At 42.0% G+C, this 14854-nt stretch overlaps 1 protein-coding gene across 2 annotated transcripts in view; it reads right to left on the bottom strand.

Moving 5' to 3' along the window:
* Positions 1 to 1222: 1222 nt before the first annotated feature.
* Positions 1223 to 14854, bottom strand: part of ATXN7 (ataxin 7) — a 164141-nt gene continuing 150509 nt past the window's right edge. For both annotated transcript variants that reach the window (XM_089675994.1, XM_089675992.1), the window contains exon 12: positions 1223 to 12194. In XM_089675994.1, coding sequence (XP_089532120.1) covers positions 12177 to 12194 — 18 coding nt within the window. In that variant the 3' untranslated portion in view covers positions 1223 to 12176. The remainder of the gene's footprint in view (positions 12195 to 14854) is intronic.

Here is a 14854-nt window from a genome sequence, read left to right as displayed (position 1 = left end):
TGATTTCATTGCTGTGTGTCCCTCCAGCAGTAGTGTATTTAGGTTTTCTGCTGCCCTAGGCAACACAAAAATCGTCTGACCACACGGGCACCAGCCAACATCACCCCCCTTCCGCAGAGAGAACCTGACAATGCTGACATTGACCAACAACACCCGTCTCCCACCCGGGACAGCTTTTCACTACCCCCCCCCCCCCCAGTGATAGAGGAAAAAGGCACTCATCTTCACAGCTCCCCAGGAACTAAAGTCAGGCTCTACATACACCATCAAGCAGCCTCTCTCGGATCCCACCTGGTTTTCATGGCAAAGCGTGTCCCTTCTTTCATCCCTTCTTCTGGGGGAAGGTGCTGACGCCCTAGGCAAGTGCATTAGATAAATATGTCCCTGGCCACCAGGTATTTTATGCTGCACTCCCTGTCTCCAAAAAGGAAGGGAGGCTGAAATACAAATATCAAAAGGCCCCCATTGGTGGATGTCGGTCTGGAGGAGTGGGTGTTTCTAGCCAGGCTACATTTGCCAGCAGACCACCCTGGTAAATCCCACATGTGATGCTGAGCCTTCATAATTCAATGACTGAAAGTGGTGGGCTAGAGACAGTCAGGCTTGGGGGGAGAACTAAATGTTGAATGTCCTCCAGCCAGGAAATGAAGTAGGCTCTGACTTGCTGCAACTTCTAATGCAGATTGCGGGAAGCTTGCAGTGTGCAGTGAAACCAAAGTAAACAAGTTCAGTACAGGAAAGGAGCCGCTACAACTATTTCTAGCTGAAAATCTGCTTTAAGGGCCATTTCCCACTACAAAAAATGCATTTCGGATACATTTTTGCTTACAGTTCACACCACACGCAGTTCCGGTGCAGTTTTGATGCAGTTTGCTATGTTCCAGTATGGTTCTGTGCAGAAAAATATACAGCATGTTCTACTTTTCTGCACAAGAAACTGACTGCACTAGCGTGAACTAGGGCCATTGGAATACATGGAAAACACTGTGCATGCATTTTTGATGCAGAAAAAAAAAACCGCACTGGATTGCATCTAGTGTGAACTAGCCCTAAACCCCCGATAGAGTCTGTTGTTTCCCTTGGCGTGCACCGCTCTCCCGTCACCAACATTCTCCAATAATCAATGATGGCGTCATTTATTAAACATTCCTACATTTATTGCCTTATTGAAGTAACATGTTTGTTCAACAAACTAGATATCCTCTCATAAAGCAAAGCACAATTTTGTTTTCTTATAAATAGTATAAATTATTTTATTTACATAAACTTGTTACAAAACAAATAACTATATATTTTTTTTTCTTTTAAATATCCAAAGTAATTTTTTTTTCTATCCCATGACATTTGTTTGTTCATGAGCTAAACAGCAGCCAAAAGTCCAGCTGATCAGATGCTCCTGATTATGTGTACAAATTATCAAACTATTCACACATTGTACAGAGAAGAAAAATAGACAAGAGCGAGTTGCTTTCCAAGAACTACATTCACATTGACAACCTGTAGTGCTTGTGTTATCCTGTAATGCAAAGCTTGTACATAATGTCATCCTACGCTGTCATCTTCTAATAGATGGGGTTTCAGGTCCATGTACCGGCCTACACCCTGACCCGTTACAGTGGGGTGTCACTGCTTCAGTCCTTGTGGGCCACATTTGGACGAGATTATCTACAGTTTTGTTTTTTTGATTTTTTTTTTTTAAATAGGGTGCGGATGGGTTAGAATCTCTATTGCTGCCTGTGACCCTCATTGGATACATTTCCTCTCACTTCCTGCTCAGATAACTTCAGGAAAACAAATAGAGTGTTATCATAACAGGAAAACATAAGCGCGTTTCCAATTTTGAAATTAAATACACCTCCAATATGTGAATCCCCCACTAGAAAGTAACACTTTCTCCCTAGAAAGTAGAACTAATAAATAAAATATCTTTCTAAAATTAAGGTAAATTAATTAGAAAGGTATTTTATTTAAATATTTCCAATTTTGCTGTTCCATTTGAGAAAACTCCGCTACATATTCCTAAATCAATCAAAAATGTAGGTGATGCCCTGATTAACTGCAGGCTTTTTGAACAAATGTTAAGTTCACGCTATTGTGGGTTCCCCATGGTAGCATTTGTGGGGGCACAGCAGCCCATTTGAATGGGGTGCTGTACTTACGAACGCAGAGAAAAGGTCCCTGCATCTGCAGAGAAACCACGTAGTGCTATGCAGTTCCCAGCACAGGAAAAACGCTGCGGTTTCCAATGTGGGGTGTGCCATTGAGAATAAACAGTGCATCTACTAACAGCATGACATTTTTGATGCAGGGGCAGGAAAGTATGGGATTACACACAGTCCCACATATGCATATAGTGTGAACCTAATTAAGAGTGAGCCTGTCCCAAGTCTGTCCTCATTGACATACAGAGCAAAAAGCCCAAGCCTTTAACCCTTTGTTAGGATAGAGTGTTCAAATCAGGTTACAATTGATAATGAAGGTCTGCCCAAGCAATACAGACAGGGTTAATTATGGCAAATGCAGTTGCCCAGCCTGCCTCAAACAAGAGAGAACTACCAAGGGTTTTTCCTTGCTGAAGGGTTCAGAGCAGATAATCTACAAAAAAGGTAAACTGCAATTTTTTTTTAAAGTTCTGCTGTGTGAATAGGGACATGTAACAAACACAAAGTAGGCATTATCCCAATTTGGCTGCAAAAACGTGGAAATATACTAGAAGTCTTCATTTATACCTAAGCAATTTGAAGCACATTTCCAGAAGCGTTTTAATGCCGACACTCAAGATTTCCATGTTGTGTTTTTTTTACAAAAATACAAAATAAAAATTATATAACTTTTTAATATGTTTTGTATTCATGTTCATACACCCTGAAAGGCCCATCTTCTCTATTGAATATTTCCATGTTATTCTATTGTGCCCATGTACATGTAAGCAACGGCCTTTACAGAAGCTTCTTTGGGGCAGGATCATGTGTTTTTGGCCCCAATAAACATCAATAGGAGTGGCCTGAAAAATGATTCTGTGCCTAACCGCCATCTTCTTCTTCAAGTAACTAGCTTTCCATTCCACTGGTTAAAATAATAAGAAGCTCAACCCTGAAAAAGCACAAAAAAAAATGCGACCACAGATGGCGACGCTCAAGTGTGAATGTATCCAAAATATTTAACAATTGTTCTAATCCTCATCTATCTGGAAACATTTTTTACTTTTGTTGCTTTCCCTGTGTCTACTGGAGGGAATTGCTATTGCTTCCTGTCCCGGTCACCTAGACAGGATCTGAGAGGCAAGGCAGGGAATTGCTGTGTCCCCAATGGAACACAAGCAGCCGTAGAAATCTGGCAGAGGTTCTAACCCTTGCATGCCCTTTCCAAATTTAGAAAACCAGTTTTGTTAGAAAAAGTAGACTCCATACTCACCACAGGTCACACCAAATTTGGTGGAGTTCCGGTAAGTTAATAAAACCAGCCGTTTCTTTTAGGCCTACAGAACTCCAAGTGGCAAGATCAACAAGCTCTCAACTTTGCCCACCAATTGCAGCTGTTACCAGGGGCTCCCCTCTCTCCAGGTTTAACTTTACTATAGGTTATGGAGGTCAAGGAATTCCACAGGAGGAGTGAGACTGTACAGGAAGTAGATTCAGAAACCATACCGAGTTGATCTCGTCACCAGAGTCCCCAAGACATAAAAAAAAAAACAGCGATTCAACTCATTAGTATCTATTAAAATGGGATTTTTGTACTAAACGGAAAAGTTTCTGAGGGCTCATTGAGGGATAGAGGAATTCAGATACAGCCCATTTCTCAATGGATGAGAAAATAGGACTTTTGCACTCACTGTAAAATCCGTTCTTGGAGTCTACTGAAGAACACAGTCATTTATATACAGCCAGGTTATACTGCCTCCTACTGGAGAATTGGACACTAGCAAAGAAAATGACTATATCCAAATTCCTGGGTTCCTCAATGGCTGAGAAAGAGAAAGTAGGCTTTATTGGAATGATCCTTTAATGAGTGATGTAGGCAGCTATTGGGGACATCTCCTGAAAATGCTAGGTGCCTGGCTGTCAGACTGATCCAATGCCTATAACACTTGAGTCACTCAACCTTGCAATCTCTTTCCTATTAATATTAGCTTGGAGTTTCACGGTTACCAGGCCTAGCAGGTAAATACTGGCAGGGTGGTAACCCCATCAGGCCCCATAGCATATTTAGGCGACTGAGGCTTTTTTGAGTGTTTATTCACACTTTTTTTTTTTTTCTTACCAGATATGGGGGACAGAGGACGCTTTTTGGAAAATTAGGAAATTTATTCCCCCCCCCCCCCAATGGAGTGAATTGGACCATACTTTTTTGCCTTCCTCTGGGTTAACGATCAATATTGGGTTTTGTAGTTGGGAGGTTATATTTATTACATTTTTCTTCTATTGCGTGAACTAGATAGATTGTCACTATAGATAGCCATTGTTACTATATACAGGAGCTTCTTCAGGGCAGGACCATGTTTTTGTCCACATAAATTATTGGAACGGCAAAAAAAAGAAGAAAAAAAAAAAAACACTCTTCTTGAAAAAAAAAAGTACTTTAAGAATTAGGCGTGATGACGCTACAAGTGACGCCGCGCTCAAATGTTAATGCAACCATTAAAAACAACAAGATTCTTCTGTTTGTGTGTGAAAAATACTCAGGTGTGAATGATGCCTAAGGTCAGAAGTTTAATATGAGGGATTCACAGTATTGAAGCCATAGATAGCCAGGCAACTAATATTTTTCGGGGGCTAGGTTGCCTTCTTATTTATCTCAGTACAAGTTTCCAATTACGGAAAGTGGCCCAATAAGAGAGACTCATGAGGATCGCAGCCTACTAGGACTGAAGCAGTGCTCCCCTGCCTTATGTAAGGACAGCCCATCACCCACACAAGCAAAGACAGCAGCCATTTTGTGAGATAAATCCTTGTTGAGGAAAATGCTACCTAATGCCTTAGAAGATCTCAATTATCACCATCCAAATGAATAATTCAAGTCATTAAAACCCTTCAGTGATATCGCTTTTTCTATAGAGATGCATTGTCCTACGTCTGGAACCAGCTCACAAGAGGTCTGCCATGTCGTGAGGTGATAGTCATTTCATAATCTACAAAAAGCGAGGCCAAAGGGACCAGAAAAATTCCTTGGCAAAGGGAACTCGGAGGAAGACATCGTTAAAATCACGACATTCCATTTGGAACTCTGATATAGATTCAGTTTCCACGAGGTATCTGGCTTTTTTTTTTTTTTAAATCTAATTTTTTTTATAAAAAATATTTTTACAATTTTTTTTTAAATCATTAATGAAGTTCTCTATTAAATAAACCACTTTTTTTTCTCCTGAAACAATAGCTAAGCTATACATACACGTTGGTCGCCAACCTTTGACGTCAAGTACCTGCATCGTCACAGGTAAGGGGGGGGAACAGAATGGAGCAACCAAATTAAAACCCAATGCCATAGAGGCCAGTCTGGTCCCTTTGGCAAGATGGGCGTCTTAAGAAAAAAAGAAAAAAAAAATGCCGTCGTAAGTAGTTCTATCGCATTGCCTGTAGTACAAATTTTATAAACTGCAATTTGAGAAAATAAAAAGGAAATAAAAAACAAGCTTTAAAAAAAGAAAAAAAACAAAAACACACAACTGAACATTCAAGTGTTAAGGAAAAGCTAAAGAGTACAGCTTGGAAACTAGAACCAGGCACTTTTCATTTTCCTCTGTAGGTTTTAGGTCTATTTAGTCTATAAATCACACGCAAGCACATATGTGCCCTCGTTTTTGCACACACAGGTATAGAACAAAATTTTCTAAAGAAAAAAAAAAAATTAAAAAGAAAAAAATAAAACATATATAGCCCCTTAGCTACAGCTTAAACTCGCTGATTTAGGCAACTAATAGCAATGGCATACAATTGATAATTATCCACTCCACAGACACCGAGAAACAGAACCCAGGCCTCGCAAAACGGAGGAAATCCCTTAAAACGGTTACACATAGGCATGTCAGAATATAGGCTTGGCAGTGAATCACTTCAAATCATAAAGGTATTCTTTTTTTTATTAACAAATAAATATTAGATGATCTCCATTGTACCAAAACTGGATATAAGGAAAAAAAAAATAAAAAAAAAATAAAAACAAAAGACCTGTGCAAAAATACATATTTCAATATGTACAATCATTTTCTTTTTAACAAAATACGTTTCTTGAAATAGGGATACTTCAATTTTTTTTCCATATGATAGAAGAAATTCCAAAATAAGATACAAAATGTAGGGTTTTTAAAGTTTTTTTTTTTTTTTTTTTTAAACTTATAGTAAATTCATTTTCATTTCTTCAGGTTAAAGAAACAGTAGGAGTTTTAAGGAATAGCTCTATAATACAATCATATTGCCACCTTGTGGAGAATGCTATGGGCTGTTTTTTTGTGTGGACAGACTGGTAAGAAAGTCATTAGGTAGCAAAGCATGCGCCCCCTACTGGCCTGAAACATTAATGATTTCCTAGAATCACCTGGCGAGCATACAGTTTTCAGCTTCGAAGGGCCAGAAAGTTTGCAATATCCATAACGGTATGAAGGAAGCATAATTAAGATCTCAATGTTTATTATTGACAAAGAAGATTGACGCTGTATATTTCCTGACTTCTAGGGCATTATATATTAAAACAAAAGCAAATGATCCCATGATAGCAATCACCATGGGGGTAAGTGGACTTTAGTTTCCACTCACTTTTTTTTTGTTTGCTGCCTTAAAAAGACGAAGCCAGCCGATCACAAAAAAAAAAAAAAAACTGAAAAAAAGTACAATGGAAAAGATTTTCATGGGATGACTTGCACTTGTTTTAAGGGCCAGCTGAAATCATTGCGTTAACACAACCTATTGAAAGTAATGGGCTGCCAAAGAACCCCCCCAACATGCTAAACAAAAAACATATGATTATTTCCAGTAAGGGTAGTGTGTTGTGGTGCTTTGGGGTACTATTCATAATGCATGTCATACGTTACGGTGATATGGAAGTCTAACTGGGCCCCTGCAGTTTGCCATTTCATAATCCGTTAATTCTCTTAAGACAATATTCCCCCAACTAGTTGCATTAAAAACAGAGGTGTCAACATAGGACATACAATGTTTGATGTAAGCTTTGTTTGGAGTTTACTTTTTTCTGAGCAAAGCAAATGGTTGACCGAGAACATCAGAATGCCCTTCATAGTAATGGGCACACAAGAGAGTTGCCAAAGGGCTCTAAAGGGGGTGCCTGACTACACTTGTAATGATGCTGGAGCTGGCTAGAAATGGGAGTCAATCAGTACATTTTTTGGTTGGGTTTTTTTTAAATCCACATGGCAAAAAATTAGTAACCTAGCACTGCCTAAATGCATTTTATATATCAACCAACTGATGAAATGGTAAAAGAATCGCTGATTTCATACATAAGATCGGTGCTTCCAGAATTAGGAAAGAGTACAACAAAAACAGCCTATGAGAATACGTTGTTCGAGCGAACCTTTTCCTGCAACCAATGAGACTCTTCTTCATACGTTGTAATTATCCATATAGAGCCTAAGCAAGAAGCTAATTGATTGCCGGGGGCAAAGCAGGCTTTTTCCAACCAATCACGATGCCTGAACTTGGAAGCCTAAGAAGCCCAACTGGACCATTTCAAAACATAAAAAATTTCTACAGCTGTTAATGGTTTCACAAGTATGGCAGAAAATTGTGAGTTTTGTGTCTGTCATCTAGATCAGCTGGTCTCCCCTGTAGGTTTAACACTATGAAAACCAACATAGCTGAGAGGGCCCAAAAAAGTGACTGTCACTTCTTTAAAAAGCACACCACATGCAAGAGAAGACCTTTTATATTCAGCCATTCTTCAGATTTTCACTCTGTTCAAGAACGATGAGCACCTGAAGAATCTTCACATTTGACAGATGCCTGGTCCCCCTCTGTGCTCCCATTTGCCACCCCTTGTTACTACAGAGCACAGTAGCGGGAGTAGGGGACCCACAGGGTTTGGGAGGGGGGTGCAAGCGTCTGATGCTCCCAAGATGTGTCAGATGTGAGGATTCTTCTGATGGCAGTAGCTGCTGAACATTGGGCAGATGAGAAAAATGGCCAGCAGGCAAGGAAAGTATAAAAGGGCTTTTGCAAGTAGAGGTTTTGTAGGTAGAGCCAGTCACATAGAAATGAGTAATATTCTAAAGTCCCCCTCTATTATATTGCTGCAGCTTATACTATTCTGTCTGTCCTGAGGCTATAGTTTGTTTTGTAGTGTTGACGTGGACAAAGGAAAAGCTTCACAGACACTATCCTGCAGGGGCGGACTGACAACTCATGGGGCCCCCGGGCAATAGGGGATCATGGGGCCCCTGTGTCCTTGCCCAAGCTCAAAAAAGTCTATGAAAAAGGTACCAGGGGCATCTCATGGGGCCCCCTTCTGACCCCGGGCCCTCGGGGAGTGCCTGAGTTTCCAAATGGTCAGTCCGCCCCTGCTATCCTGTTATTTACTTTGTCTCCCGCTCAAGAAGTGCAGGCCCGACTGCTAAATACATTTCAGACCAGTTCTCTAAAAGGGTCCTTCCCTGTCAGCTATTCGCTGCCTTTGAAGCAGCCCTAGGACTAGTGTGCAGCCCCTGAGCCATAGAATGGCTTCCATCAGAGCCTAATCACAGCTATTTGCCTTGGCACTAAATTTCCCCTCTAGATTTAGGCTAGGCTTGCACTTTGCGTTTTTTTTTTATTGCTTGATACGTTTTTCACTGAAATCAATGGAAATGCATCAATACACGTCATAACACACGTCATAACACACGCAACTGCATCATGTGCATGTGTGTTATAACAGAACATTTAATACCAAGTGCATTGCAATGCACATTGAAAACACTGAATGTTAATTTGTGTTGACATGAGTTTCGATACATTTCTATTGTTTTCAATGGAAAAAGCACTAGGGGGCGGGGGGGACGCATAGTTGTGATTCTATTAGATTGTAAGCTCTCAAGAGCAAGGCCCCACCAACTCTCTTGAACTGAACTGTATTGTTACTGTGTCATCTCCCTTTATATTGTAAAGCGCTGCACATACTTTGCTTTAAAAATTCTGTATACTAATGATTCCAGCCTCTGTCATAAGTTTGGGCTGTGCACATTCTGAGCCCCTATCTGAAATCACTTGAGGGGGCTAACACTGCTATTCTGTTACTGAGCTCCCAGTGTTCCTGAGTCCCCAGTGCGGCCGCTGCTCCTATCACACAGACAGATGCAGTGGCCGAGCCTCTTCCATGATGCGGAGCCTGTAAACTGTGCAGGCTCTACGTCACCGAGCCTAGCGCTGCCGCCCACTGTGCCATCCACCCTGGGCATAGCCCTGCAACCACATACAAAGAAATTTCAAGTAGTCACTGCTAGATGAATCTGAAACTATTTCAAGACTTTGAAATAAAATGAAATACATGTCAGCAGTTCTTTATGTTGGGCTCTAAAAAATTTGCATACTCCTTTGTTAGGCTACTTTAAAAAAAAAAAAACAAACCGCAAAATGTACGTTTGATGGTCCTAAGCACTTTATGCCATTGCATCTACAGTGATGCAGTTAAAGAAAAATTGATATGAATTTCTAATTGTGAAGGAAGATATTTTTCTATCTTTTTAGCTGCCTTAAAAAAAATTGACATCAGTGAATAGTAGCTTATGCTGAGCCACTGTAAATACAACGTTAATCACGTCAATCTTCCTCGGATTGGGATGTAAGTATCTAAAGTTTAGTGGTCCTTTAAACTGTAAAGGTTCAACAGCGTGGGGGGGGGGGGGGGGGTTTAAAGTAAAGCAACTTTTTGAGCAGGATTACTGATCTGGGTGAATGTAGCTGCCCACAAACAATTCCTAAGCATCAGATTCAATGATATTAGCTGCAAACAGCTGCAGGGGTAACACTGAGCTTACACCAACAGGGAGTACCAGCACAGTACTGAATGCTCTTCATTTGGTCATGCTGTAATAAAAATGCAGCCTGGCCGGTACAAATGGGACTCGATGCCAATATAATTAATAAGAAAGCAAAGCCATACGGCTGGGTATTTTTGTTCCAGAAAAGGTGGCAACCTTATGAGCTGCTTCGTCACAGGAAGCAGAGATTGGCTTAGTACAGAACACAAATAAAAAGAGATAGTTTTCTCCATTGCTTACAAAAGTATATTAAAGAAAACAGCAGATACAGACTGGGTGTGAAAACCTAAAAAACGTGCATTGCTTTAAAGCATAACTAAAGTTCCCGTCAAAAACAACGAGCAGGCAGGCTCTTTATTGCAGAAGAGACATGCAATGCCTCTTCTACAATAAAATATACCAACCTGCTTGCTCATGGTCTTCCCCAGCATGTAAACAGAGCTGTGCATGCACAGCTCAGATTATATCACCAGCACAGCCCGTGTGCTGGGATGACCGACTCCTGAGCATGTGCAGCTCAGATTATATCACCGGCACAGCCCCTGTGTGCTGGGATGACCGACTCCTGTGCATGTGCAGCTCAGATTATTCACCGGCACAGCCCCTGTGTGCTGGGATGACCGACTCTTGAGCATGCCCAGCTTATATTGCCGGGACAGTCCCTGTGTGTCGGGATGACTGACTCTTGAACATGTGCAGGAGTGACGTCATCCTGTGTCAGCCAAGGAAGGTGGTTGAAGACCAGCACTCAACAGATAATGTCGGAGAGGGACTCTACAAGGCAAGTTTAGCTCTGCTTTAATATACAGGAGAGGCAGAATGGCTGCCAAGTATGGGAAAGAAAGTGCTTGGACAGGATGAAGTTATAAATGGGGAGAAGCACTGTGATGACTAAAAGAGGAACCAAAATGGCTGACAGGCGTATTGTTCTGACAAAAAGTAGTCAAAATGGCTGCCAACAGTGGGAGAGGCCCTGCTCTGGCCAACGGTGAACTCGAAATGACTGCCAGGTTGGGAAGAGGCGTTGCTCGAACGGTGGAGCCAAAATGGCTACTAAGTGTGAAAAAAGCAGGTGGATAATTGTTCTGGCAGACAGCAGAGCCAAAAAGGTCACTGGAAGTGAGAGAGGCTCTGCACTGGCCATAAGGGGAGTCAATATGGCTGCCAGGTGTAATACAAGCAGGTGGGGTATTTTTCTGACAGAAAGAGTTAAATTGGCTTCCGATAGAGGGAGAGACACTGCCCTGACTAATAGGAGTCATAATGGCTGCCAGTTGTATTGTTTCGTAAGGAAGAAGAGTCAAAGTGGTTGCCAGATGTGAAAATCTACTGCTCTGACAGGAAGTGGAGTCAGAACCGGCTGCCAGAAGTTAGCGACTCAAGTCACTGCTCTGACCACCAGGGGAATCAAAATGGCTGCCAGGTGGGACACAGCTGACAAGATGAAGGAAGCATCATGCACTTGATTAATCACCTTCTACCACACGGTAATCTTTGGGAGAGTTAACTAGATTAGTCTGTCTCTTCATTTGGTTTTTAGTCTGAAAACATTACCAATACAATCACAGTAAGTTAAGCGTAAGCTGAAAACAAAAAAATGCTTCTGATTAACTAAAATCTGACATACTGTTTCTGAGAAAATATTATTGACGTTAAAACTCCTCACAGCTTCTTAGCAAGTATAACCTGGAAAAAAAAGGCTGTCCAGCCCGATCAACAGTCTCATTTAATAAACTATTTCTTTTTGTAGTTGTGCTATTTTTTGTTTTTAGTAGTTAATCACTGGATCATTGCTGTTAAAGGGTAAAGCCGTATTCCTCTTCTGAAGGTCGTTGCGTCTTCTCCAATGGACGTTGTTCGACGTCTGAAAGTTACAGTGAAGTGTGCATTCTCTCTCTTTTGCTCTTGCCCGGGCTGGAGGACAAAAGGTGGCGCTCAACCCAAATCGAAATCTTACAGGTTTGTAGCGAGGCGCTCAGTCCACTAACACTGATAGAAGCGGCCGCGGGACTGACTGCTACACACATGGCTTCGGGATTGAGGGTTGGGCAGAAAAAAAAAATCCTGGTCTGGCTGATGCATCCAGAAATCGCTCTACACCTGAGGACCGCAGAGAGTTAGAGAAAACTCAAAGGCATCTTGGAGCCTAACACAGCCAGCCGGAGGTTGCTGATTGTTACCACACTTGTCCAGTTCGTGTAACAATTAACTGTCAGGGACGTGCCTTTGGCTGCAAAGGAAAACAGAGAGAAAAAAGTCACCAAGAAGTCAATGCAATGTGAAAGTTCCAGTGACCCCCCATGAGACATCGCTTTATTCCAGCAGCAGTGAGGAACCAGGAAGGAGCCTTCTACTCCTCATCTAGCAACTCCACCTCCAACCACAAGGGAATGAAGACAGTCACCAGCACTCCAAAGAGAACCTGCGAGGCTCCGTAATGTTGACATTTATTACATGCTGACAGCTATCATACAAAACAGAACACAGAAATAGAACACTGGACTGCTGGTGACGCTCTACATTCTACTGGACTAAAGAAACGGCACCATCCGTCATTACACCCAAATACTCCAATGAGTCATGTGTTGTGATGATGAACTGTGGTCATTACAAACTGCTTTGAGAGAACCAGTAACAACCCAATAAAAAAAAATCCATCACTTAATCTGATGTCATCTTTGTACTGGTAATAGCAGGATAGAAACCGTGTTTGATCTACAAGGTCCCATGCTATGTGGGAACATAGCCACCCTCCTTGGTGTCCAAGATGGACTTCTGTAGTTCCTGCCAATGTATCCAGCACCATCATGTACAAGCACTGTAAGCATTCCATTCAATAAAACTCCATCCATGCAGCACTGCCCATGGGATTCCGGATTTACAGCAAGACCAGGAAAAGAGCAACCATGTTGCTGCAAAGTCCTGCCCTGCTCTCTGCAAGGTGGCTCATTAGAACAAGAAGGAACTGGAAGTTGGAATGTGCGGAGAGCATTGCATTTGACTGCAGTATAAAAGGAGAAGTATGGCAATAACTCTTTTGGCTCTACTTCTCCTGTGGATCACAGGAGTGCCATTAGTTCTGCACTCCTGTGGACCCAGTTTCAGCTGATTGTGAGCTAAAGCCCGCTGTTGGCCGATGTCACAGAACCGGTCCAGGCTGCTGAGAGCTTGAGCCAGCCGCTCCAACCCCTTCCACATCCCGGAGCTCCAGTCAGCGCTGGAGGGGCAGAGCAGAAAGTCGGTGACTGAGACACGAGCTCTCTGCTAACTGAAGACCAAGAAATGAGCAATCAGCGGTCTTTGACCACTCAGGTCTCAGTGTACAGCCAGCATCAGATCCATGCTGCAGCCATCTAGCTATGATTGACTGATTTTATTTTTTAGATTCCTGCACTTCTCTTTCAGCTGTACTGCTCCTACCTGGATGTGAAGTAAGGGAGGGTAATGTATCAAAATTGGAGAAGCCAGAATTTGGAGCAGCTGTGCATGGCAACCAAGCAGATTCCATCTCTCATTTACAAACCTTAAAGCTGATCTCCAGCTTTTCTTTAAAGTGGTTGTAATATAAACCCTTCCATATACCCAGTGAAGTGACTGGCTTCAGATGATGCACAGAGATGAAACAAATCCTCCCACATATGTTGTACGTGTCTATCTTCAGTCTTCTCTTCTCTACAGCCATTCAAAGTGCTAAATTTAGATAGTTTGCCTGAGAGTTCAGAAAAAATAGGGTGGAGAGCTAAACTTACACTCTGCAGAGCTCAGGGAGGAGAGCTCAGAGAGCGGATTGCAGAGAAGAGACATACCCCCCTTTCACACAGCACACAGGTATAGAGCGGAGGCTGTCAATCTGCTGGATGTCCCTCCCCTGTCACCATTTTCTCTTGTTGTCAGGAAATATTGCCAGAAGTGAAGCATGCAGAGAACAGACACTTCATGCTCTGGAGCACAAACTATAGAGGAATATGCTCTGTTCGTATTTCATGTCTAAGGTTTATAACCACTAACTTTAGTTTTGGCCAAGCTGGCACATAAAACTTTCCTACAATAACAGGTGTGCCTACTGCGAGTGCTTTATAAACCGTAAGTAGCTATATACAGTATAAAGAACCGTATTTCAGCTAAGGGACACGAACATCCGTTCCACACCCGAACCAAAAGGGAGTCCGGCTGGATGGAGCTCAGCCATTCATGAGCAGCTTTGTGTTCTCTGAATTAATACAAAGCTTCCAATGATTGGCTGAGGTTACATAAAGTTTATACAGCACCCCCCGGGGGCACGTCTGTTAGTGTACAAAATAGTTTTTCTGGGACATTTTGGCCTTAATGGACTATATATAAAGTGACAGCAGAGGTGGAGACCAGCTTTAACTGAACAAGCTGATGATAGGAGCCGATTGGTTATTATGAACAGATGCCCCAGAATTTGTCGGCTCCAGTTTTGATAAATTCCCCCCTTGAATGTTTTCAAGTCTTCAAAAGGAATTTGATAATCTATTAAGACCCATTCACACCAGCAGGCGCATGTTATGCTCTATATAAACGCACGCCTGCTGCTGTGTTCTGTGAAGGGTCAGCATTGTTAAAACGCATGGCTAATTTTACTAAAAGGTCACAAACTTACATTTCAATCATTTCTACGCACTGCAGCGTGTTGCAGTATGGAGTAGTGTGTGTGTAAAACGCAGCTTAGCCTACTTTTTTCAAGCACACACCAACACAGTGCATTATATAGTGAGCTAAATGATTAGGACATAAGACACATTTCCTTTTCTATGCACTGGGCAAAGCTGTCCAACGCACATGGTGTTGGTGCATCCTATAGGAGCCCCTATGTGAAGAAGTACAACAAAGAGAAGAGTCTCATAACGTCTCTTTCAAGGCTTCCCC

This window comes from Staurois parvus, unplaced genomic scaffold, assembly GCF_062004578.1.
Source record: "Staurois parvus isolate SC_StPar_1 unplaced genomic scaffold, SC_StPar_1.0 ptg000162l, whole genome shotgun sequence".
NCBI classification, from domain to species: Eukaryota; Metazoa; Chordata; class Amphibia; order Anura; family Ranidae; genus Staurois; species Staurois parvus.
This window is presented reverse-complemented; position numbering and strand designations above follow the sequence as displayed.